Source organism: Petaurus breviceps, unplaced genomic scaffold, assembly GCF_028583685.1.
Source record: "Petaurus breviceps papuanus isolate PSGF00001 unplaced genomic scaffold, PetGlider_PUasm1.0 91133, whole genome shotgun sequence".
Lineage (NCBI taxonomy): Eukaryota > Metazoa > Chordata > Mammalia > Diprotodontia > Petauridae > Petaurus > Petaurus breviceps.
Window position 1 is genome coordinate 83,938,038 of NW_027187419.1, and position 27,509 is coordinate 83,965,546.

General features: G+C 36.4%; 2 protein-coding genes across 10 annotated transcripts in view; one reads left to right on the plus strand and one right to left on the minus strand.

Annotated features, from left to right (window-relative positions):
• CCDC148 (coiled-coil domain containing 148) overlaps window positions 1-22,024 on the minus strand; it is a 288,487-nt gene extending 266,463 nt beyond the window's left edge. For 2 of the 3 annotated variants that reach the window (XM_069080750.1, XM_069080748.1), the window contains exons 1-2: window positions 21,844-22,024; window positions 21,551-21,719 (exon numbers count right to left, since the gene is read on the minus strand). In XM_069080750.1, the coding sequence (XP_068936851.1) occupies window positions 21,551-21,571 (21 nt within the window). In that variant the 5' untranslated portion in view covers window positions 21,572-21,719; window positions 21,844-22,024. Of the gene's footprint in view, window positions 1-14,714; window positions 14,894-21,550; window positions 21,720-21,843 lie in introns of all 3 variants that reach the window. The other variant, XM_069080749.1, reaches the window with a different exon arrangement.
• Window positions 22,025-22,448: 424 nt separating this feature from the next.
• Window positions 22,449-27,509, plus strand: part of PKP4 (plakophilin 4) — a 260,863-nt gene continuing 255,802 nt past the window's right edge. For all 7 annotated transcript variants that reach the window (XM_069080737.1, XM_069080739.1, XM_069080741.1 and 4 more), the window contains exon 1: window positions 22,449-22,577. The gene's annotated coding sequence lies outside the window, so the exon portion shown is untranslated. The remainder of the gene's footprint in view (window positions 22,578-27,509) is intronic.

Here is a 27,509-nt window from a genome sequence, read left to right on the forward strand (position 1 = left end):
TAGGTGGGTCACTCCTAGGCAAATGGGTCACTGTGGGATGAACAGAAGGTCTCATCATGGGGTTGCAGGCATCATAGGCATCTGTTGGTGATCTGATCCAACCATTCTTGAGAGTAATTTGGAACTGTGCCTACCTAAAGGACTATGAAACTGTGCATAACCTTTGATTCAGCAATACCAATACCAGGTTTGTATCCCAAAGAAATCATTAAAAAATGGAAAAGGACCCACATGCACAAAAATATTTATAGCAGCTCTTTTTGTGGTGGCAAAGAATTGGAAATTGAGAGGATCCCCATCAATTGGGGAATGACTGAACAAGTTGTGGTATATGAATGTAATGGGATGCTACTGTTCCATGAGAAATGATGAGCAGGCAGACTTCAGAAAAATCTGGACTTACATGAACTGATGCTGAGTGAAGTGAGCAGAAACAGGAGAACATTGTGCACAGTAACATAACATTATGCAATGACCAGCTTTGATAAACTTAGCTCTTCTCAGCAATGCAATGATCTAAGACAATTCGAAAAGACTCATGAATGAAAATGCTATCCATGCCAGAGAAAAAACTATGGAGTGTGAAGACTCTTTTCTCTTTTTGTTTTGTTTTCTTTCTCATGGTTTTTCCCTTTTGTTCTTATTCTTCTTTCACAGCATGACTGATGTGGAAATATGTTTAATATGATTATACATGTATAGCCTATATCAGATTGCATGTAGTCTTAGAGAGGGAGGATGGAAATTTTAGAATTCAGAATCTTATAAAAGTGGATGTTGAAAACTAAAAATTAATTTAAAAAAAAGACATCATAGGCATGTGATGTCTCATAGGTAGCCTCATAGCAGGACCAGGTCCCACAGACATCATTCCAGGAGAAAGGGGGTCCATCGTTGGAATCACAGGAGATGTCTCCCATATGGGGTCCTGGTATGATACCAGGGTAAGGGAAGTTCCAAGAGACTGGGAAGAGGTGGGATCATTGCTCTTTCTAAAAGGTAGAGCAGTAAGCAGAGCAGGAGGAATTTTTCCTCAGATTTTTTTCATGTGATGCTTCTCAGAGGATTACCCTTCAGCTAGAGGTTTAAAGTTATGAAAAAGGAACAAAAATGTCTTGAACTTATCAACTCTGCATGATAATGGTTATGATTTGGTTAGGGCAAGTCAGAGATGAATGTAAACCATCATGGCAGCTAGGCTCAGTAAATGGAACACTGGGCTTGAAGTCCAGAAGACCTGAGTACAAATATGATTTTAGGAATTTACTAGTTATATGACCCTGGGCAAGTTACTTAAACTCTTCCTCAGTTTCCCCAACTGTAAAATGGAATTAATAATAGCACCTACTTCACAGAACCATTGTGAGAATACATATATAATATGTGTATACAAAGTACTTAATAGTGTCTGGCACATAGTAGGTATTCAGTGCTTGTTCCCTTTCTCTACCTTGGTCCCACCTGTCTGTTAAGCAAACTCAAAAAGAGTGTTTTCCTTCTGGAACATTCTAATGAATTTAATAGGCCAGTTTAGTTTTATGTTTCTTCGTGTGTTCATGTGTGACAGTGAGTCCTTTGTGTTTTATGCAGTTTTGGTGGTCAAGACAATTTTTTAAAAAAATAACTATCCCATACCAAATTTGAAAAGAAAAAAACATTTTTATAAAGAAATTAATTAGATTTTCCAAAGTACAAGAGATGGAAGCAAGGGTAGGTAACAGACAGCAGATATAAGATCATAGAACAAACCTATTAGGAGCACTGACACTCAGAAAAACTGAGACTGGTACAGACAGCTAAGGACAACCAAGGAGGGTGCAATTATATTATAGGAAAGAAGAGTATCAAGGGAGAAATAAAAGTGTTGCTTAAAAGTGATGGGATAATAACAACTGACAGTTTAGATATGGAGAACCACTCAATTTTACACTGGAAGTGGCAGAACAAAAAATTACTTAGAAAAAGTTGCTACTCAAGACAAGCAAGAAGATAACAAGAGAATATGGACCATTGGATGAAGCTGAGTCACTCAATTCAAAAGAGCTATCTCTTTGGGGGTGGGGGAGAGGACTGAAAGAAATGGCAGAGAGGCTGACTGAACCACACTGTAGGCAATATTAGAAAAATCATGGTGAAGGGAAGGGGCACCACAGGAATGTAGAAAGACAAATTTTGGCTCAAATTTTTTAAAAGGGAAAAAGAGAATTTGATCTGGGGAGATTATAGAGCAAATCATTAAAGAGATTTAATCACTGAAGAAACCCATAATAAACCATTTGCAAATTTGATTAGAGAGTTAAACAACTAGAAATGGAAGAGGTGATTGATAAGAACAAGTATGGTCTCATCAAGATCATGCCAGATTAGCCTCATTCGCCTTTTTTTGGACAATGTTAGATGAAGTGAATGATGTAGATAGTTTGCTTAGGTTTTAGCAAAGCACTTGACAAAGGATTTCATACTAATCTTGTGGTAGACTAGACAATATTAGATTAGACCTATTAGATAAAACATTTATTAAGTGCTTACAATGTGCCAGCCACTACACTAAGCACTGGAAATTAAAAAAAAAAGATCCCAATTACTGAGGAACTTGTATTGTAATAAATGGAGATAACAAATAAAGGGGAGATAGAAAACTGGAATCCAGGATTACCTCATGGGGTAAGTGCAATTACACAGCACAGTTATATGGATTCAGAACTGGTTAAATGGCCAAACTTAAAGAGTAGCCATTAATTGTCTGATGTCAACCTAGTAATAAATGTACAGTGGGGTTCCCAGGGGGAAAGATTATTACCCTTATTGAGTATGCAGTTGACAGAAAACTGAGAGGGATAGACAAAGGACTAGAAGACAGTCAGACTCCAAAAAAGGCCTTGACAAACTAGAGCACTGGGCTGAATTTAAGAAAATTCAAAATGGATAAATATAAATTTTACACTCGAGTTGAAAAATCAACTTCACAAGCACAAGACATGATAGGCATTGTTCATATCCTTTGACACTGGAAAATTCATATTGCTTTTATAAATCTACTTAATTTCCTTATTCATTTTGGATGGGAGACTGTTCTTATATATAGTTTTCATTAAAACATCTTTGCCAATCAGTTTCTTTTCTTCCTTATTGTAGTTACATTGTTTTGGTAGGACAAAATATTTTCATGTTTATGTATTAATATATGTATGAATTAGTGAAAAGTAATTATTAAGTTACTAGAAAAGAATGGCATTTCCCTGTTTTCAAGAAGTGTGCATTCTAATTGAGACAACAAACAGGAACTTCCAACCATAACTAAGAAGGTAAGGCAGTGGTCTTCAAGATACAATAGCAAAGTGTTGATAATGTTTTTAAGTGCTATTTCCATTGTGAGTGTGTGTGTGTGTATCCATTTCTGATGTTGAATATTTTATAGTGCTAAGGGCTTTGCTGGTTAAGAATTTTCTTTTTAGAGTCTACAGGAGGGGTGACTACCAAGGAACCAAGGACTGTAGCATCAACAGAGGCAATGGCCAGGTCAAATCTTCACAAGGGATACTACCTGGATAATAACTATTATGACTAGACTAGAAATAGCATGGGGAGGGGGGGAGCAGAGGAAAGGTTTATACAACTACTTTCAGGGCTCTTTGGCTTGCTTTTCTGTTTGGCAGTTGGTTAGCAACTGGTCATGGTATTGTTGGTAGTGAGGATGTTAGTCCCCTTATCCACGAGGACTGGTCCCCTTGTTGATGTGATAGATAGGACCCATTGGAAGCAGGGCAAATAGAGAGGAGAGGTAATCTCAGAGAATCCTGTCTAGGACAGTAAAGTGATGGCACATATGGACAAGAACTGCACAGAAAGAGGTGTGAACAAGTTGTATTCATGACATTAAGGGAGTATCCTAATCAATAAGAATGCAGTCATTAAGTTTTAAAATAACATTAAAAAGAAAACAAAGGGGGCTGCTAGGTGGCTCCATGAATAGAGCACTGGCCCTGGAGTCAGGAGGACTTGAGTTCAAATCTGGCCTCAGACACTTGACACACTTACAAGTGTGTCAAGTCATTTAACCCAATTGCCCTCCAAAAAGAAAAAAAAATACTATCTATAAACTATCTAGGCCTAGATAGAGAGTAAACATGAAATGTTAAAAATAATTCTTGTGATAAAGATAAAATTATGGAAACAATAATAAGTTATATTAAATATATTAGCATAAATATGAAGTATTGACATATACAAAGTAAAGGAGTTTCAGAAGCAAATTAGTCTCCCAAATTAGAGGGGAAAAGAGATTGATGAATTTTTTGCAGCTTTAAAAAATTAGAAAAAATATATCAATGTCCTCAAAATTAAAGAAAAAATGATAAAATTGAAAGGTCAGGATAGGAATTTGGATACTTCATAGATGTAATATGAAAATTGAAAACAATTGAATTATTAAATAAAAAGGCTTAGTTTTTAAAGTTTTTTAAATTTAATTTTAAGAGGTAGAGAGAGGAAAACTCAAAATGCTGAAACAAGAAATGTAGAAAGACAGAATATAATGAATAAAAGATTTTTAAATCAAAGACTGTTATAATAATGCAACTATTTGCTAACAAAAACAAGAAATAAAAATGGATGAATGTTTATGAAAATATGAAATTACAAAATAGCAACTAGATAACCCAGATAAAGCAGTATCAGAAGAAACTGAGCAGTCCACTAATGACCTGCCATGTAAAAAGGCACTGAAAACAGTCAGATTTGTAAGTGAATTCTAGGAAATATTCAAATAATAAGTAATCTATATACCATATAAGTGATTTTCAAAAGTAAAGAAAAAAATTTACTTTATTCAACTATATCTATACACACAAAAATATATGCATGTGTATATGTATACATAAATGTGTGTGTTCCCGATTTCCAAATCAGACAAGGATAAGTTGGAAAAAAAATTATATGACAACATAATTAATGAATATGCAAATATATGACATCTGTGATTTTGTTGGTATAGGGAACTCCCTCTAGCAACAGAGAACACAAACCATTTATGACTTCACAGAGAAGTTAATTAGGCACATAGAGACACACAGAATTTATTGATTTGCTCACGGCCAAACAGATAGTAAGTGTTTGAGGTAGGATTTGAACTCATATCTTCTTAAGTTTATTCCAGGAAAATGCCATTACATAATGCTACCTTTTATAATTGATTAATATCAATATAAACCATGTAATAAAACACTTGAAAACTGCAATTTATATTTTAATATACTTCAAAATTAAGTCAAAATTAAGCCAGGAATGATTTAATATTATGAAAGTAATTGGAATAACAAATCCATATGATGATTAGCATAGTAACTAATAATAAAAACCACATCATCATTCCACTATACATAGAGAAAACCTTTGATAAAATATAACCCATATTTATCTTAAAATATTATAAAGCCTGAAATGAATGAGTATATCTTAAACATGCTTTTTAAAAAAGCAATGATATTAATATAAGAGCTAGTATTATATGAAACAAAGAAACTTTAGAAGCTTTCCTACTAAGGAGAGACAAAATATATGAATTTGATTCTGTAATATAAAAGCTTTTGGCACAATAAAAAAGCAAATCACCTAAAATAAGATGAAAGAAAAAGACTGGAGAAAAAAATCTTTGTAATAAACATTTCTGACAAAAATCTGACATCCAGAGGAAATGAAAGAGAAAACTGCAAGATAAAATCATACAACCATTATTTGGTTTTTAAGATAAGGAAAACTCTAGAAATTGTTGTTTCAGCATGTTCAAGTATATACACATATATATTTTTAGTAGTATTTATTTTTCCCAATTATATGTAAAACAATTTAATTTTTTTTATTTTTGATTTCCCAATTCTCTCTCTCTCTCTCTCTCTCTCTCTCTCTCTCTCTCTCTCTCTCTCTCTCTCTCTCTCTCTCTCTCTCTCTCTCTCTTTCTCTCTTTCTCTCTCTCTCTTTCTCTCTCCCTGAGATGATAAGCAATTTGATATAGGTTATACAGGATATACAAGTATTTTTAAAATTTCCCTGGGATGTGTAATTTTATGAAATCCTCTGTCAAAGGAAGTAGACAGCTTTGAGAAAAAAAATAAAATGATTAATAACCAAACAGAAATGCAGAATAAAACAATTTTGAGTTACTAACACTGATAAAATTGACAAACCTTCCATTCATGACTGAGTATAAACAGTTATATTGTTACACTACTGGTAGAATTGTGAACCTTTTGGAAAGCAATATAGACTCATGTAATAGGACCTACAAAAATGTTCATACCCTTTGATGTTACTCCTAAGATAATTGCTGAAGGAGGTAATAATGATGGGGGGAAAATAGCTCTGTAAAAAAATCTGAGTACAGGGGTACATGTTTGTAATACCTGCCAAGGAAGAGGCTCACACTGATGGATCACTTGAACTAAAGGGTTCTGAACTTCAGTGGGCTATGGAATAAGGTGTCTGTATTAAGTCTAGCAACAATATAGTGAGGGCCCAGGAGTTTGAGGATCACTAGGCTGCCTAAGAAGAAGGAAATATCTGGCGCAGGTGGTTAAAACAGGGAAGGTTAAAGCTCCTCTGTTGATCAGTAGCAGGATAGGGCCTGTGAGAAGCCAACATACTTTCAGTGTAGGTGAAACTGAAACTCAAAAAAGACCCAGGGAGATGCAGACTCAAAATACAAACAAGCAAAAATTATAAGAACCAATTGTTACAGTAGCAAAAACTTGGAAACAAGCTACATGGTTCCCCTGGTTGAGGAATGGCTAAACAAATTATAGTTGCGTTCATGCAATATATTGCATGAATGCAATAGAACATTGTACTTTTGTGATGATATGAAACAAAAGAATATACAAGAAAATTAATATTAAGTAATTCTGAGTGAAAAAAGAATCAAAAGAATAAACACACTGACTACACCTATGTAAATAAAGATAACAGCAACAAAATTCTAATAAAGACAAAAAATTATGAGATACAAATACATACAGTGATTTTGCTTCCACCGTGATTTATTTTTTATTTTATTTTGTTCCTTATTTATATAATTGAATGTTCCTTGCTGGTGGAAGTTAAACTATTTAATTTTTTAAAATTTCTGCTTTCTCAAAGTCTAGGATATATAACATGCAATGTCTTTCTACCTTATCTTCCATGAATTATCAGTTCTTCTAAAGATTCTCTTAATTTCTAAGTCATACACAAATTTCTCTTTATTGCTCACCCAACAAGCCCAGGATACCAGTTTCCATCAGTGTTTTTCTCCTTTAGGTGGGAAAAAATGTCAAGGTAAATTCAGAGCTTCTGAGACTTAGGTGATAATGGTGAGGCAAGATGAAGAGAGACTATGGATTAAAAAGATTTTTTTTTTAATTATAAGGAAAAGTTCTGTTTAAGAGTTAGGGCTGAGGAATCCTTCTCTTCTATCTTAATCTTTTCCATTCTACATCATCCAGAAAGAATCTGCATTGCATCATTTTTCCTTGATATAGGTCCTGGGATTGAATTGAGGGAAAAGGGAGAAGACTATTAACCAAGTCCCAGAAGCCAATAAAGCTGGGATTCCAATGATTAAAAAAGCATAAGGAAACAATGGGTCTATAACATCTTTCTACTTCTTCTCTTGGCTTATAGAGTTCCACACAGGAATATATGTGTATATATAGATGATAGATATAGATATAAAAATATATATGACACTCTACTTCCTCTTTTATCTAATTTGTTCCTTTTGAAACAGAGATATTTCCATTGCCATATTCCATTCACAAGTCACATCCCAACAATGAAATGTTGAGCAATATTTATAAGGTCAGTTTTTCATTCTTGAGTTAAGATCACTTTTTTTGCCTGGATTCTGTGCACTTACATATAAACAGATTTGAGGCTACAAATACTATTGATTCTCTCCCTTGCTATTGTCACCTGTGAATCCCTATGCAATTCTAGAGCTATTTTGTTCCTATGTCTTTTTCACTCTTCTTTGTAATATCCTTTAGGTATTGTATTGGGAATAGTTTTCTCCCTACTCCTACATTTTCAGCTTAAAACTTTCTTGATGTAATATCCAACTTTCCATACAAATGTAATCTTCCTGACCCTCACTAGCTATCATTCTTGATTTAAACTATGATCTAGAAATCTAGAACTCATTCTCCAATCTTTAACCATAGAGATATAGTATAACAGAAAGAACACTGACCAGAGCTAAAGATCTGGATTCAGATCCTGGCTCTGCTACCTGCTAACTGTGACCTTAGGATAAGTGACACCTGTACTACTTTCCTTGTGTTTACTATTCTGAACAAATAAGATAGGTTATACAAAGTACTTTGTAAACCTTTAAGGGCCATATAAACACAATTTATCATTATTACATTTTCCTTTCTTTACTAAAGTCCCTACCTTCAGTTATGAAAACACTACTTATTCTCTCAAAGGTTTTTAATTTGTTGGCTGGTACCTTGTACTTTCTAGAGATTCTTTCTGGGTTCCTTCTGGTAGTATCATTTGAATTATCGGGAATAGGTAGTGGTCATTATACTTGACACATCTCATGAGGTTCTATGTCACATTCTGGATATTTCTTTGAAAAAGAAGGCATACCTCCCAGTTGTTCCTGTCCAGTGGCCAAGAATAATGCCAAATACTGTTGATAGTCCATGTCAAGTAAGTTGACTGAAATGTCTTGAAATCAAACTATGCTTCTATCACCAAGTAGCCATAGAGACATAGAGAAAAACCTGCAAAAGCTAGGTCTTTCAATACCATCTCAAGATTTCTAAAACAAAATAAATTAGGAAATTTCTGGTAACTGGCTGTTTCATGAAACTAAAGGAAAGTTTCATATGGTAGTATCTTAAAGAAATATAAACTTCTTTAAAACAATAGATTCCATATCATAAAAGATCTAGAAAGAGTAAAATGATGGCAAGAATGCTGGTATAATTTGAGATGCAGAGCATTGTTCTTTCACTGATTTCGATAACTTATTGATTACCTACCATGGGTACAGCAGAACCAAAATAACAAAGTAATAACTGAATGTTATCAAACTGCTTGAGAAAAACAAAAAAAAAAAAACTAAGCCTTTTAAAGTAATAACACTACTAGAAAGGGACACACATTACCAAAAATGGGAGGGGAAAAAAAAGATTGGCTCCATTTTTTCAGAAACTGGATGAGTCAAGATTTGGCAATGTGATTCTCAGACTTTCACCTCAACATTACTGCTTTGAATCTATTCTAGGTTGATAATTGGCAGAGTCATATTCAACCAATAACTGTTCTGTGGTCTATTAAAAATAAAGTACACATATGCTACAGACAATAAGATTTGGCTCTTTTGTTACCAGTCTCAATAGGCAGCTCAATGGTTGAATGGAAACAAAAATCAAAAAAGAAACAAGATTGAAGAAAAAAAGAGTCAGAGGTTTTATCCCCTTGGAGGTCAGTATAAAAGTAACAACATTAGAAGAGCAGAAGAGGGTTTACAATGTCTCTGTAACACTTCCATGCAAGATCTGTAGAAGTTTGCTTCCAGTATGATGAGTTCAGCAACTTAGTAGAGCACTGATATTTCTTGAAATAATTATCATTAAAAGATACTGAACATTTATTCCATTAATATTTATTACCTTTCCAAATAAAATTATAATATGCCCCAAAATCCAAAATTTAAATATTTGATAAATCTTGCTAAATAAGATATATCATTGTATTATAAATTATGAGATGCTATATGAAAAAATATGTAATAATTATTTTTCAAAGCTTGACACTTGCAATTAAAAATATTTCATGCTAACGTTATGGTAGTAGGTAGATAAAATTATATGTACAATGATAACTTATATAGAAGTGGGTTGATTCATAATGGGATTTACTTGTACAATTACACAAGAAATGAATGAGAAAATATAAATATAGTATTTTTCAGCAATATTGTTTTATATTTTCCTTCTTTCTATTTCAGCTTAGTGAAGAAGAAATCAGACATCAATTATTCTATTCATAATTATTACAGATGTTATCTATTGACTTGCTGCTAAAATTTTGCATATTTCCAAACGAATTCCCATTCAAGTATATTTTTAAAGTCTTAATATGTGTTTGCTTTAGAGAACACCAGGTAGAATGGAATTTTTAATCACAATAAGGAACTTTTTCCCCACTTGAAAATCAAAGGTTTAAATCTATAGAGGACATACTTTGCACTCAAATTGGCCTTTAATTGTAAGACTAGAATTGTATTATCAGCAATAACCATATAAAGATCATTTATCCTTATATAGAGAATAATTGTTTTTTAAAAGGATTTGCTCTGCTAGACATAAGGGAACAAAACAGAAGAAAAACAAATGTGTCTGAAACAAAGGTTTGTTATTTAAGATAATATAGAAAATAATAAACCTTGTTTTATTAATGGGTAAAATCTATTTTGCAGTTTGAAAGACCTAGGGACAGATAGCTTCTCTCAGACTGTTAGCAGAGAAATATTTTAGTCAATTAACATTCTTTGCTGGGAACATTTTTTCATAAGCTCAAATGAATATTACATAAATAGACCTATATAAGAGAAAAATCATATGTGTTCTTCTTTAATGTATTATGATAAAATTATTAAGGCCTGCCATTCTTCTGCCATTGACAAATTGTGATAGAAAGTACAAAAAAAGGGGGTGGCTAGGTGGTGCAGTGAATAGAGCACTGGCCCTGGAGTCAGGAGGACCTGAGTTCAAATATGGCCTCAGACACTTAACATAAAACTAGCCGTGTGATCCTGGGCAAGTGACTTAATACCAGTTGCCCTGCCTTCCCCCCTCCAAAAAAAAAAGTACAAAAAAAGATGTTAACTTTAAAAAAAATCTGTAGAGAAAAAGTTTTTTTGTAGGTAGCCAACCAATCCCTCTCAAATAGGAAAAACAATAACAACTACAAATACCAACTTTATGCTACAAATCAACCTACTGAACCACATTTCTGTTGGATGTGAATGTTAGAAAAGTAGGAAGATGTGATTCTGGATTACACCTGGTTCCACTGAGGCCTAGTTGCTACATTCTTCTACTGCTGTTCAATTTTCCAGTGAAGTATTATTTTGATGCTTCATGGTGGTATTGAGATTACCTCAGATTCTTACAGGCTATACCAATGGGTTTTATGCTCTGGAAGGTCCTACCAAAATGTAAAGGCTTTAATTACAGGCCAACAATGAAATAAATGACTGTCTTTTGGTACCAGCCTACCTAAGTTCAGGTAGGACAATCATGAGAAAGAAGGTGGGTCATGAGGTGTGGAATTTTTTTCAGTCATAGTCACTCATGAACCCTTAAAGCAGGGGTTCATATCTTGGAGTTCATGAAAATTTTTTTTAATTTTCATAACTTTATTTCAATGTAGTTGGTTCCCTTTGTAATCCTATGTATTTTATACATTTAAAAAACAATGTTCTGGGAAAGGATCCATAGGTTTCACTGGACTGCCAAAGGAGTCTATGCAACAAAAAATGTTAGGCACCTCTGTACTAATGTGAGGGGAAGAGTGGTTACAATATCCGAGGGAATACTGACACTGACAAAATTATCCACCACTGAAGATCTAGGACTATACTTTGAGGCACAATAATAAGAACGGGTGAATCAGAAGCAGTGGCTTCTGATATAATAGCTTGATATTATAGTATTTTTAATAATAACATATTTATATTATGATATTATAATTCTTGATAAATAGCAAGAGATTAACCCACCTGACTACACCTAAAGCTCCTGGCTGGATCTTCATCCAGGTTCTACCTACTAACCATGGATGTAGATCTCTTCTCTTCTCTATATTATTTCAATCTCTCATCTTTCACTTGCTCCCATCAGCTCCCATGTTTCTAATTATTATCTCTATGCTGATGATTCTTAGATCTATTTATTACCTTCCTCCTGACCTCTGGTCTCATCTCCAAAAGCCAATTATATTTAACAAGATGTCTCATAAACATTTTAAAAGACAAATGTCAAAAACTGAATTAATTTTTCTAAACCCTCCCCCCCTTCCTAACTTCCCTATTACCATCAAAGTTACCCCCTATCACTCAGGCTCACAAACTAGGTGACATCCTCTATTCTTCCCTCTCTCACCACTCTGTATCCAGTCATTTGCTAAATCTAATTTTTTCTACATTTTTAAAGTCTCTTGAATATGTTCCCTTCCTTCTTCTGCCACTACCATTATCCCTGTGCACCTAGGTCCTCATCTCCTCATACCTGGACTATTGCAATAGCCTGCTGGTTGGTCTCTCTGCCTTGTCTCTCTCCATTCCACTCATTTATCAAACTGATCTTCCTAAAGTCTGATCTCTGTTCAATGAATTCCAATAGCTCCCTATTAACTCCAGAATCAAATATAAAACCCTCTGTTTGGTCTTTAAAGTCCTTCATAACCTGGTCCTTCCCTACCTTTTCAGTCTTCTTACACCTTACTCCCCATTATATACTCTGTGATTCAGTGACACTAGCCTCCTTGCTGTTCCTTGCATATGACACTCCATCTTCCAACTCCAGGAATTTTCATAGGCTGTCCCCTATCCCTGAAATGCTTTCTCTCTCTTTATCTCTACCTCTTTCTTCTACCAGCTATAATCCCACTTTTTACAAGACTTTACAAGAAGTCTTTCTCAGTTGTTTTTTTTTATCTTAGTACCTTCCCTCTGAAGTTATCTCCAGTTTGTCCTTTTTTTTCAATTTTGGAGGGAGAAAAGCAAGGCAATAGGGGTTAAGTGACTTGTCCAAGGTCATAGAGCTAGTAAGTGTGTCAAGTGTCTGAGACCAGATTTGAACTCAGGTCCTCCTGACTCCAGGGGTGGTGCTCTATTCACTGTGCCACCTAGCTGCCCCCAGTTTACCTATTTTTAAAAAAATATTAGTTTGCATATCATTTGCATACTGTCTCCCACTAGACTGTGGTCTTCTTGAGAAGAGGGGATGACGTTTGCCTCTCTTTTTATCCTAGTGCCTGGCACATATTAGACGACACTTATTGACCTGACAATTTCCTCTCATGGAGACAAAGCTTCCAGAGCTAACAGCACAATATTATGAGGGTGGGGAGACTAAAGAATTCGAAGCAAAATAAACCAGAAGAGAGGAATAACCACGAGAAAAGGGTGGTCAGAGGTGGCTGCACGAAGCGAGAAACAAAGAGAACAGGATGAAACTAAGACTGATTGTTTGGATTTTTGTTCAGTTCTGCTTCTTACATTCTAATGAAAACAATGCTGAAATTCCAAACATAATTTGTCAGTTTTTAAAACAAAACACTGTTGCTCAAAGTTGTATGGTTACTCAGATTTCTAGAACATCCCAAATAATGATAGGACACACAAGTGACCAAAAGTCACCTCAGATGGGAAGTTGTAGAGGGAGGTTTGTTCTGCAGTAGTGGAGACAGTACTCATATTAATGAAAACACAGAGCCAATGTATTAAATTATAAATATTTGTAATGTAAAGTTATCACTCCCTTAAGGAACGTATTTTCCCAATAAGACTTTAAAACATGCTGAAATTTAAGCCTATTTATGTGTATATATAAAGTTCCTGCTAACTTCAAAGAGGAAAAGAAGGATTTTTAGTAAGATGATTCATATATTCGGTTGATTCATTATTGATTCATATGTTGTTTAACTTGGAAGAGACCTTAGAAATGAACAAGTCCAACTCCCTCGTTTTTTTTAGGTCATAACATAATGGTTTTAGTGCTGCAAGATACCTTAGAGGTCATCCAGACTAGAGGTCAAATATAGGGCCCTCTGATGAGTGGGCCTAAACCACATTAAAATGTAAATGGGAAATATTTATTTATTTATTTAAAGCAATCAGGGTTAAGTAACTTGCTCAAGGTTACACGGCCAGTTATTTCTGGATGTGGTGCTGAGTGTCCGAGCCCGGGATTCAATCTCCAGGTCGTCCCAACACTGGAGCCGGTGCTCTTACTTGCTGAGCCACCTGGCCACCCCTAAGCAATTGGGGTTAAGTAACTTGCTCAAGGTTACATGGCCAGGTGTTTCTGGGTGGGTGCTAAGTGTCTGAGCCCGGGATTCTATCTCCAGGTCTTCTCAACACTGGAGTCGGTGCTCTTACTCATTGTGCTACCTGGCCGCCCCAGTGGGAAATATTTAACAAAATAAATAAAAATATAATAAAACATAGGAGCCATCCTTTATAACAAAGAATTTTTTAAAGAAAATTTAGCAAAACCACTCAACAAAGGCATTCATTTAGTTTTAAATTTTTATCTGTTTATTTGGTGATACTATAGAGTAGAAATGTAAGATATCATAATTAGCTGATCTAGATGACTTCTAAGACTTCTCTAGGTTGATTTAGAACATTCTCTCAAAGACCATTTCTTAATGCCTGGAGGAAGCACAAGAAAGAGACAGGACCTATTTTAGCTTCATGGGAGATGTTATCTTGACAATGGGGGCATTCCTTTCCATCAGGGTTGATTCTAACTCTTATTCTGTGTAATTCTTGTCCATGTTTTCCAATATATCAATCCACTGTGCTGGAGGCCTTCCTCTAGGGTTTGTCTTTGTACCAGTTTAATACTAGGACTATACATATCTTGCTTTCGTTAAGTGACCATTCCAACTCCTTTTTCCAATCATACATTTTTCTGAATGATTCCCTTTATACTTACCACTTCTTATAAGTAGGTCATCTTGTATATACACAAAAGTCTACTTGCATCAACTGTGTTTCTCTCTTGCCTTTGAGTCATATACAGTTAGAGTTTTTCAGAAATGGTGGAATTCCAAGATTTGCAAGCACCAAGCATGATGGAGAGAATACTGATCTTAAAAACATGGATGTTGACTTCTATAATGTGGCAGAGTAGAAAGACATTAGAGGTTAGCTGTGTCACCTCAATAAAATACAAATCAATTATTTTTCATCCATCTTCACAAACAAAAAAAAGGAGAAACAGAAAAAAGAATTTTAACTGGAGATTAATTCAACTGCTTCTGATAGAGCTATACTATCTGGTTGCCATGTAGTCCTACAGCTTCCACTAATCCTAATACTTCAAGTCATAGTAAATTATTCTCCTCCACAGTCTATGGGATACTTCCCATTTCCCTGATTATGTTAGTTGAGGGACTGTAGCATCAATGAAATATTCACAGTACCCATGATCACTACAAATATATCTGCATGGTGCTCAATTGAAAACTATAACAGACTCTCCATATAAAAGACAGAAGCAAAACATTTATTCAGAGACCAGAAAACCAAATCCCAAAACCAGTAATCTGATTTCATAAGAACAAAAGTTAACAAGCCACAATAGCACAGAGATCCACAGCATTCTTTAGCCTTCCCACAAACCAACAGAAAACCAATATTTATTCATAAACCTATCTGTCTCCCTGGGAAGCATGCTCTCCTCCCAACTGTCTAGTCTGGCTCTGACTCCCAGTTTCCTGTGGGCTCTGCTCCACCCTTCAGCAAACTGCTCTCACCACAGGCTTCATGTGATTACATTCAGCCTATTAGGGAACAGAGCATATTTTTAAAGCAGGGAAGGTCTTCAAATTCCCTTAGGCTTATTAAGGGTCAGGGAAGATCTTCAAATTACCATTACCATTACAGTAGCCTCAAGTAGTCAATGTCTTTTGCCCCACCTTTACCTAATGCCTTGAAGAACTTCACTTTTACCACATGAGCTTCCTCTACTATTACCATCCAAGTACAAAACACTTACTATTAATAGTTTTTGATGATACATATTCCATAAGCAAAATATTGAAGAGATAAAGTTCCATAAGCAAAATATTGAAGAGATAAAATTTCCTCAGAAACACAAGTTAAAATATTGATGGACAAGGTGAAACACCAAAAACTAAAGTAAACTGGATAACAAATATATTAATGGAGTATAAAAAGGTAAATTCTAAATTCAATAAGACACACAGACACACACATACACATGCACACACACACATACACATACACTCACAGAGGAAAAGATAAAGTCTCAAAATGGGAAACTGAAAATGACACTTAAGGACCAAAAAGTACAAAGAAACTCACAAATAACAGAATAACTGAGGTCCAGAAATGATCAATACACATCAAAAAAAAAAAGAAACTGAAGAATAAACTCAGGAAATAAAAGAACCTAAAAAGGAACTAATAGATAGGCAGGACAAAATAACAAAATAATTGCTAAGACAAAGAAAGTACAAAGGCTAATTGGCATTCTAAAGGGCAACTTTGACCCTCAACCTCCAAATCTGGATACTTTATTCAAAGATCTAATAAGAAGAAAGAAAAAAAAAACTTTCCAGAATGGACAAAATCAGGTAACACTCTGAAAGTAAACATATATGGATCACAGAATGGAAGAATATTAAGTATAAGTCTAGAAAGCATGTAAATGTTATAGAATTATAAAATCAAGAAAAAATCCAACAAAGTCATAAAAAAGAAGAAAAGAAATTATTATCTTTTTTATCTTTTTTTTTTTTTTTGCTTTTTGGAGGGCAATTGGGGTTAAGTGATTTGCCCAAAGTCACACAGCTAGTAAGTGTGTCAAGTGTCTGAGGCCAGATTTGAACTCAGGTCCTCCTGACTCCAGGGCTGGTGCTCTATTCACTGTACCACCTAGCCACCCCAAAAGAAATCATTATTAAAAATATCAATTGAAAAATCATCAGTTTTCAAAAACAGCAGCTTTTTGAAAAAAGAAATGCAACAAATCTAGGCAAAAATATACAAAGAGAATGTTCAAAATATATGCTTAGACCTACAAATCACATGTCTTAGAAATATATCCAAGTAACATTTTGAATTTATCAAATATATATATAATACACACACACACACACACACACACATACATACATATATATTTGCTTTTTGGAGGGTAATTGGAGTTAAGCGACTTGCCCAAGGTCACAGGGCTAGTTTTTGTGTTAAGTGGCTGAGGCCATATTTGAACTCAGGTCCTCCTGACTCCAGGGTCTGTGCTCTATTCACTGTGCCACCTAGCCACCCCTATCAAATATTTGTTAAAGAAAAACTTATTGTACATAATAGAGATTTACAGGTTTATGTGCAATCCTCTTTTTTTGTTTACTTTGTATATGGAAATGTTCATTTTATATGATGTTTGTAAAATCCAGAATTTTTAGAAACTTAATGAATATCTTTTGAAAACAAAAGAATATACTTAAAAGATAAATAAAATCTGGGATAATCAATCAGCAAAAACTATAACTTCAGAGATTCCTATAAGCAGTAGAGGTGGAACTTAAAAATGATTATCTAATAATTTCTAAACAACATAAAAGAAAATGTACCTTTAAGCCTTTTACTACTTACAATTAAGATTTAAAGTGTTTTACATTTGTAAACATTTGTGTGTGTGTGTACCTATAACTTAAGTCACATCACCTACTTTTAACATGGAACCTCAACATAAAATGGCAATGCATTCATAACATAATCTGACTGACCTGTAATTTCATTGGTTTAGAGAACTTTCAGAGGAAACTCCCTTAATCACTGCAGATTGGCAATTGTCTTGTTTGGGGCATTAAAATGTTAAGTGATTTGCTCAGTCATATAATCTGTAAAAGGCAGGCTTTGAACCCTGGTCTTCCAGACACTAAGGTTATCACTTTATCCACTATGTAATATTGTCTCTATAATAAATATAAATTACCTATACTGACTCAATAAAAAAGCAATCATTAAAACAGAACAATTTCAAAGAAGAAATGACAAATCAACATTTCAAAAAACAACAATATGTTTTTTTGTATAATTTTATCAGAAAAATTTTCTGAAAATGACCAAGAAAATATAATCCCTATGTTGTAAGGGGATATGGTAGGGTCAAATGAAGGCTTTTTTTTTTTAAAGGATGAGAGATATCAGGGAGCTGAATAATCAGTGAACAAAGAAAGGTTGAAAATTGGGGGTAGGAGAAAGAGATTAAGGGGACAAACTCCAAGAAAATATGAGGAGCTGCAAAATCAAAGGTCCAAATAGAAGAGTTGACCTGGGTAAGGAGAAGGGTCACCATATTTTCTGAGAATGGGGAATGAGACTGAGTTGATTTGAAGTGTGACAACAAGCAGGAAAGGCAGATCACAATGAATGACCTCAATTTTTTCAGTTAAATTTTTTCAGTAAAATATGAGGAGTCCACTGAGAGGGACAGGGAAAAGGGTGATATAATGTTTTGGGGGGTTTTTTAAGAGGAGAAGATTTGGAACAACAACTGTGGGGAGTACTATGATAGACTTAGACATAAAGAGGAGATATAAAACGTAAGAAAACTGATTAATGTATTTTTTCAATTGTGATGGTAAAAATGGCTTTGTTTCTACTTAACAAATAGAATAAATTCTCAAGGACAAACTGGATGCACTTGATCACATTAAAATAAAATATTTTGTAGGGGAAATATTTATAGAAAATATTAGGGACTAAAAACTTGACATTACTAAAATGTTACATTTTCTTAAAGCAATGCAGCTTGCTTTATTCCTATCATTCAACTCTGGGCCAAACTCAGTTTCCAGCTGCAGTGCTAGTCTCAGACATGATATACTGATTCAGTGAGCTGTTTGTTGTTCCAACAGAATATCATAGTCTGGACATCAGTCAGCATTTTTCATCCATTTACTTTTTTCCTCTAGGAATTGTTAGGTTGATCTCTTTTGTATAATCATGGATCTAACTGAGAAGGCCTTGTAATATTCTCATGTTAGATGCAATCAGTGCAATATCATCCACAAAAAAGATTATCTGGAACACCTTACAGACTGTGGAGAATTCTGAGTGTTCCTTTTATGTATTTTCTTGAACTATGCTCTTGATATGCACATATATCTGTATTACATATATATGTCATTTTCATGCAAGTTTTATGAGAAATGTAAGCAAATGAGTTTGTCTTCTCTATTGTCTTTTTTAGTGGTATTGATATTGTTCCCCCCCCCCACCATTATTTTGGTATTCTCCTTTTCTAAAGACGGACTTTTAAAATGAACTCAATGCTTCCAACACTGTGTTACCTCCAGTATGTATATCATCACTGTATATTTTAGCTTCTCTGGCAATCATTGAGGGCCATTTCTACTTCCTTGGATAATGATCTGGGACAAAGGTATTGGGGACTAAATGTGGTGGTTCCACTTGTACTATAGGTGAAAGTGGGAAAAGGAAAAGGCAACGAGTACTAAAGTAAATCTACAGGAGAACAACAAATGGGTTATACTTTTGCAGGAAATGGTGATAGTCAAGATTCTTTGCCTTTTTGTTTTTCCATTTTTTTTTGGCATTGATAGATTATTTGATTTTGTAAAGTTAAAACCAATGCAATTGCAGTCTCTTGTTTTGGTAAAAGTGGTATACCAAAGAATAATGATCTAATACAAATGTACCCTTACTTTTGGAGAAGGGAAATGGCAAACTGATCCAGTATCTTTGCCAAGAAGACCCCAGATAGGGTCATGAAGAGTCAGACTTATTTGAATTGACTGACAACAAACCTCTATTTTATAAAAGAGCTGTGCTCTTGAAGTTGAGCTGAACTTTTGTAAAGCTAATATTACTTTAAATTATATCAGCCCAGTATAATCTGAAAGGATCCCTGTAGTGAAGTCTTCAGCATAGCAAAGAATTATGTTGTAATCCAAACTATTACTAATTTATCTATTAAATAAGTCTAATTTAAACAAACAATATTAGTTTTTCTTTAAGTGGGGGTGTAGCTAGTGTCCTGTGAGTTTATCGAAGAGAACCATTTTTACCATAGTTTACAGTAAAATAAATGTATATTAAGCTACAGTATATTACAGAATTGAATTAGTTATATTTTATTCAATTTTAATTATTATAAACATAGCATATGCAATATAACATCCTAGTGAAATTTGTCACTTGAGAAAAGTATATAATTCTAAAATGAAAATAATTTGTTTTTCTTTTTTCTGTTTCCCATTGAGCTCCAGAACTGGAGAAAATGAAATTGTTACTGTTCTATCTACATTAATGAAAAACACCTTCATTCATAAGCTGTTACAGTCAAATCTTATATAGCACTGGCATGTAATATGCTCATCAATGTATTACTTTTCATTTGGGTTTTATTTATAAAGTTTGAATTTTACTTATTCTATCCTTCAACAGAAGCATGGCTAGTTATCCCTTTCCAAAGCAGGCAGACCAAATTCCCATGATGTCAAGGCAAGAAAACATTGAGCCTACTGACTTGTTGCTCCCTATCTAGCACTGGAAAAGTACAAGTTACTCCACAGACAACTGTACAAATACTCAGAAGCTATCTGGGATTGTCTGACCCTGAACAAAGATGTCAACTAGGTTTGGATTTCATCACACAAATTATGGAGATTGAAAATTTGGTCACCCTATTAATGAGCTAATGCAAAATATTTGTGATTAGACCTAGAGATATTACTGTATAATGCTTCCACAGAAGACAAAAAAATTTTTTAATCTAATAGCAAAGCACATTATTTAATTTAAAATTCGTAACAAAAGCAAGAAACCTCCCTGCAATGGAATATTTCTAAATACTCCAAATTTCTAAATATTCCAAAAGCACAGTTATTTTATCACAAAATTGTCTTTAAAAGAGCAGGTTCTTTAATAAAAATATACAAAAAACATAACCTGGATATTAATAGCTTAAAAAACCTATCTTTAAAGAAATATCATTAGAAAAATAATGGTTATATTTCATTGCAATAATATACTTAATAAAATAATTATTTTCTGTCAAATCTATTAGTTGTGCTTGCTTCAACTGGGTCCATTTCCCTAATTTAGACTTAGAAAAAGATTATTTATTTCCATTTACAGATTGGGAAACAGGAACAGAGTGAATGTCATAAAGCAAAGCAGTGGGGAAGCCAGGATTAAAATCCAAGATGCACATGCTCACTCTAGTTACTGAAATCAGGTTCATACTTAAGTTTATGGAATACCAAACTCGCTAACAATTGCTGACCAGAATTTGATTGCATTCTCTCTCCCCTTGGTTCTGATACAAATATTAAAAAAAAAAAAAAAGAGCATGGGGCATTAGCATTGCACACTGTATCTTTTCCCAGAAGCCAACAGTCTATGGAGAATGTCTGTCAAACTTGTATTGCTTTGTTGCTATATATAGATAGAAGCTTAATAAATACCATTTGATACTAAAGGAGAGGTGAGAAGTTGTGGACTTTAAAATGTTTCAATTCCAGCCCTTTATTGTACTCATTGTAAAATGTAACGCATCACACTGACTTTTTCCTTACCGTTTTTTGTTTTCCTTTAAAGGAAATATACTCTCGGAAAAATACCTTCCGATAGGGGCCTGAATTTTAAACATAGACTTTGAAGTGAGATCTTCAGGGGGTTGAGATAAATATGCAGAAAAGGAATTCCTGAGTACCACAGGATTCAGGGGATTTTGCATATGGGGGAGAGGGAAGCATGGGAAAACAGACTCACCGGCAGAAGCTGATGCTGCATATAAGGTCAAAAGGCGTAGTTTCAGGGGCCCGCTCCCCAAACCAAGGAGAAGTGCATGTAATACCTGTTTCTGAGGTCACCTTCAGGGACAGGTAAATTACATGGGGCTGGGGGTGGGGTGGGGTGTCTTCCGTACCACTGATAAGGCCTGTCAAGGGAGAGGAAAGAAATCAGGGGAAGGAAAAGAAGGGAAGGCCCACCCACGTCTAAGATTCGGAAAGAGGGAATCCCCCCCACCCCCCAGGCTCAAATTCTCCCACCCCTCTTCCTACCCGGGTGATCTTAGGCAAATCACTGAGACCTTCCTGGGTCTCGGTTTTCTCAACTGTAAAATGAAGGTGCTGGACTAGGTGGCCCCTGAGGTCCGTTTTGGATCTAGATCTAGGATCCTCTGGTTCCTCGTAACTCGTCCCCACTGTCCCCAACCCCCGAAGCTGGACACCTTCGTTCTCCCCACCCTCCCCACCTTCTCTAGCCGCTCTTGCTCTTAACAGCATCGGTCTCTATGGCGACCTGAAACCCCGAATTCCATTGGTCCGTTCAATAAGAGGGCCGGGCCAATAAGGTGGGACAGCCTTTTCCTGTCGTCCAATGGAAGCTGGCGCGGAGCAGGTCGGGGGACGGCGGCGTGCTGACGTTCCCGGGAGCCCTGGGCTGGCTGGCTGGCTGGCTGACTGACTGGGCGGTGGGGGCTGCTCGGCGGAGCTCGGCAGCACCCAGGCACTCGGGCTGACTCCGTGCTGTCGCCGAGGAAGGTGGCACCATGGGCACCGGGTAGAAGGGGAAGTTGGCCGCCGCCGCCGCCTCCCGGGGGTGGGGTGGGAGAAGTGTTGCAGGGGAGGGGGCGGGCGGGTGGGAGGGGGTTAGGCGGGGGGGGGGGGTTCAGGGGAAGGGGAGGGAAGCTCTCTTGGCCCTGGCACTTTTTTTTTGGGTGCCGCAGCCGCGACCCCTCCGCGCGGATGTCCTCGATTCCTGGAGCGACGGTGGCCGCTTCCTAACCTGCAAAGTAAGTGTGCTGCATTCAGGGTGGGCGCCGAACCATATTCCCCCATCCTCCACTCCCCTGGCCCTTCACTTCCCGGCTCCTCGTGCTGTTCCCTCGGCTCACCCCGCAAACCTCCAGATCGGGGAGAGGGTGGGGGAGGGTGTGGGAAGGAGAGCCTCCCGTTACTACCACCCCCACCCACCTACTCCTCTCTTTTCCTGCCCCGCCTCGTGTTCCTGCCTGCACTCGCCTTCTCCCCTCCCCCCCAAGGCACTGAAGTTTCAACCTCCATTTGCATTTCCCAGGAATTTTCCCTTTCCCTTTTGCTTACCTATCTACCTTCCACGATAAATATATACTCTCCAGTCTTTCCCTGGTCTGTGGCTTTCAGCTCCAGCTCTGCCCTACCAACCTCCGCTCCCCCTTCTTCCCCCACCCCCCCAATCCTTCCCTACAAATCTGCCCTTTCTCTTTTCCCTCTCCCATCCCTTCTGGCTTTCTGGCCCGTCCTTTGGCTTCTCCCCATTTCCCATTCCCTCTTGCATTCTGCCCTCACCTTCGTTTCTCTTCCCCCTTCCCCCATTCCTTCTTTTCTAGTAAAATCTCCTGCTCATCTGATTTGCCCTAAATTCTCCATCTCCTACAAGCCTTTAAGCCCATATACTTTTCCTCGCTCCTATCTCTCCCACCAGTCTTAACTGAATTCTGTAGAACTGGTAGATCTTCCACTTTGCTTTGCGCTTTCCCTCTCTTTGGACACCTCTTCTCCGCCCCCACCCCAGTTCCAGCTTGGAAGTCTGTCCAGCACCCTTCACCCCTTCTTGGTCATCTTTCTCACACCCTTCTTCTTTCCGTGTGTGTTGCATTAATTAACCTCTTTCCCTCTTGGTCCGCACCCCTGCATGCACTCCTCGGTTCGCTCCCCTACCAGTCGCCTCTGCCTCCTGCACCTCTTTTCTCCCCCAGCCCCACAACGTGTTACACACAGGAGTTGAAATAACGTTTCCCTGGCCGTTGGGCGGCTGTCTCGGCAAAGCTTTTTGCCACTAGCCGTCTTTGCCCGGGCAGGGAGGGGGATTTGGCTCGGATTTAGCTGCGTGTTGGCGGAGTGCGACAAGCTGCCTAGTGCGGCTCCCTAGCTAAGGTTGTGGCCGCTGGGGGCTAATGAATAGGCAGGTGTGTGTGCCTGGAGGAGACGCGCGCTGTTTGTTCCTCGGGCGGTAGATTGTGGAGGAATGTGAGGAATGCTTTGGGGGCAGAGTACGCACACCCTGCCGCCGCCGCGGCCGCCGCTCCCTGCTCAGCTCTCTCCATTAGCCAGAGGTCACTGGAGCATCTTCTCTGGAGCTGGTGAGGCTCTTACTTTCTCTCCACCTCCTTCCCTCTCTTCTTGCGGCAGAGCGGGCATTGGGGAAGTGTGACAAGCAGATCTGCCTGCCGTCAGCCTGGCAGGCAGTATTCGTGCTTAGACTCGGTTTTGCTGCATTTCCTCTAGGAAGATGAATTTGGGGGAGGGAGAGAGAGACTCCCACTTAACAAGGTCATCGATCGTTTTATCTTCTCTCTTCTCAAGTTTTACTTGCAATGTTTCATGAGTGTCTGATTTTTCGTGTGCCACTGGGTTCTCAGAGAACCTGCAGAAACAGGGACCAGAAGGTGGATGTTTTTAGAATGATGGTGTTGCAACCAACACGTTTAGCCTTTTTTTTGTTATTTTTTTTTAGCAATATCTGTTAGTGCTTGTGAAGGGAGACGTAATCTGAGAGAGATTTGTGGACCTCAGATGTCATAAGATTTGTAATTTTTGATCCTGCTGTGCTGCTTTAGAATCCCATATAATGCATAATGAATAGAAACAGAGAGGCAGTGTTTGACCAGAGATGGGACAGATAGAACTGTCTGGTACAGTTAAATTAGGGGCTTGTCAATTACCTTTTGAATTAGCAGAGAAATACAATGAGACACAACAATCACAAGCTTTTCTATTCCAAGATTTACATTTATTAAGAAAGGTCGTGTTTCTGGTTTTGTAATTATCCTAGTCCTTTTAGGAGGGAGGGGAAGAGTAAAAGAGAATAACTTTTAAGCATGGTGGCTCAATTGAATAAAATGAAAAATTATTGGTATGCATTTTTTATTAAAAGTTGAATTTTTTCTTAACATGAAAGAAGCAAGTTGAAGAATGCCACATACACACATATTAGAAAGGAACATTTTTTGTTTGCAATATTTTACATTCTCTTCCAGTTGACTGTGTGATTCGTATTTTGTTGACGCTTTAGTTACAAGGTCACAGATGATTTTGTTCAAGTATGTTAAACAAAATTTGTTAGAAGCCTTCCTTTCAGGTGTTGTAGAGACACCTTAATGGAAGCAAGCAAAATTATTGTCTGGGGGAAAATAACCAGAAGTAAGAGTGATTCTGTATGCTGCGTTGAAACCTACTGTGTGTGCTTTATATGGGATATATTTTGCTTTTGAAAATGTTTTCTATAAGCTCCTCTGAAGATTTTGGCCCAGATTCAGAAAAATGTTAAATTTATTTGCTAAAAGATATTTTCCTATGATCACTTGGCTTGGATTGAGCCATGAAGAGTATATAGCATGAGAGCCTTTGTATGAAAACTGGACAAGGCAAAATAGAAAGCAAAAACTTAGAGGAAATTACGCCTGATCCTTAAAGCTTTCTTAATACCTATGTTTACAGTCGATGAACATTCTAAATTAAGGATCTACTTGATATCTAACATTGTAAAGGACATAAGTTTTTGTAGTTGTAGCTGCAAACTTAATATGTAACATTGTTAAAACCAACGGCAGTACAAGTTAAAGTATATTCTTATTTGATTTGAAATTCATTCTAGAAGGTAGAAAAAAGGTTGTTTGCTACATTCTGTCCTGCAAATTGAAATAATTATATATGGATTGTATACATGTTTTAGGTAGATAGTTTTAACCACTTGAGAAACCTTTCAGTTATCAATCATGCATTCTGAAGTTTTGATTCTGTTTATAGAAATTGCTCCATTTTGTTTGATTCACAAGAACAGAGGTTCTTCAACCTTTTTTGGTGAGTGTCATGGACTCCTGTAGCAATGTGGTGAAAGCCTAGTCTCAGAATAATGTTTTTAAAGGCATAGAGTAAACATACATAGGATTACATAGGAAACCAATCATATTGCTATAATGATGTCATTTTGCTTTCCCATTCAAGTTCTGGGACCCCTGAAATCTGTCCATGGCGTGCTCTTGTCCTGCAGTATTGGATTCTGTAGTACTGGGGAAGGTGCTATGACCTTTATGACCTAAGACGATAGAAAATAATGTAACTTGTGATTTAATTCAAAATGCAGAATGCTTTTTCACTATATTCTAAGATAGAGGGTATATGTTTTGGTTTTGTAGGTTATGCTACAAAAATCCAAACTGCAGAAACTGCCCTATAATCTCAGTACATTCGTATTTTCTTTTAAAAAGGTAGCAAAGATGTTAGTGATACATTTGGATTTTAAGAGAAAATTTAAACAATCATATGATCATAAATATAGTATTAGCATTTGCATTTCATCTGGAATATGCCAATCAGTTGTTAAAATAATATATTTTGGGAATTTTGTAAAATCTAGGGTATTTGTTAAAATCTGCAAATAATATCCCTGTTACTCAGCTTGCTTATTTCTGTTATATCATTAATACTTGTATCCTTCTCCTTAAAGATGAATGAAAGGTTTATTCCAAGGTTCTTCCAGGGCATAAACTACTCCTGGGAATTGTTAGGCACTTTTGGAAGTTGCTTTAATTCGTTCGGGCTACTAGGGTATAGTTACTACTTCAGTGTACTAAATGGTACCCTAGTGGCCTTTCTGCCAGCACTGAACTGCTACTCATTGAAACACAATTCTGGTGGGCAAGATATTTGTAGAAAATTAATAATGGCATGATATTTAAACATCTGTTTTAGGGCTAAAATGAGGTTACAGCAAAGGAGGAGAGCAGAAACAAAACTTTGAGGAAAAGCTGAATTACAGCTTTTTAAGATATGGTATGATCTTCATTGCTGGCAAGCAACAGCAACAATAGACAGTTTTTCACGTGTTCCTTCTGACTTGGGTTTTTCTCCTTCTGGCTCCTTTTGGAACAGAATGCAGTCTCATGAGTTCCCTTGTTTTCTCAAACAAGCATAACATTCTTTTAAGGCTTTAAAAAAAGTTTTGCTACTACTAATTTGGGGAAACTAAGTGTAAAAGCTCCACTTATTTCCTCCCCACCATTGAGATAAAGGGGCAGCAGAATCACAGACTGTCATATTAGAAACCTTATATTTGGTCAACAAGACCTACTATTTCCTCTGTGTTTTAGAGAGAAGAAAAAGAACTCTGCACTATGAATATTCAGTTATTTTATCTTAGTAACTGAGCAGGTTATGAAGATCCTTAGAGTAAATATTGAAGATGTGTGCTGGGTACTATCAGCTTCTTTCTACCTCCCTCAGTAGGGTACTGAGTCAAGGAGAGAAATGGGATTTTCCCTCTAAAAAAAGGGAAAAGGAGAAAAGGAACAGGTTATTGTTTTGATGATTTCTAGGTATATATTTCTGTGTAAGAAGTGCATTAGGTTAGTATAATATTCACATTATTTCCTAAGATGCCATGAAAGAATGCAGCAAAACAATGTTCACTTGAAATATATTGGCTTAGCAACAATGAGGTTATAATAAATTTCAGTAACAGAAAAGTAGAATCATGCTTACTTTTATACTCCCAAATCAATTAAACCCAGAACTATTGCAACACATTTCCCTTGAATCTTTGAAATTGATTTGTTTACTTTTGATGGAATTTGATCCTATACATCAATGGTAATTTTGTTAGTCTTCACTTAGTCAACAAACATTTATTAAGCACCTGCTGTGTACCAGGTACAGCATCAAGCAGTTGGGAACTGGATAGGATT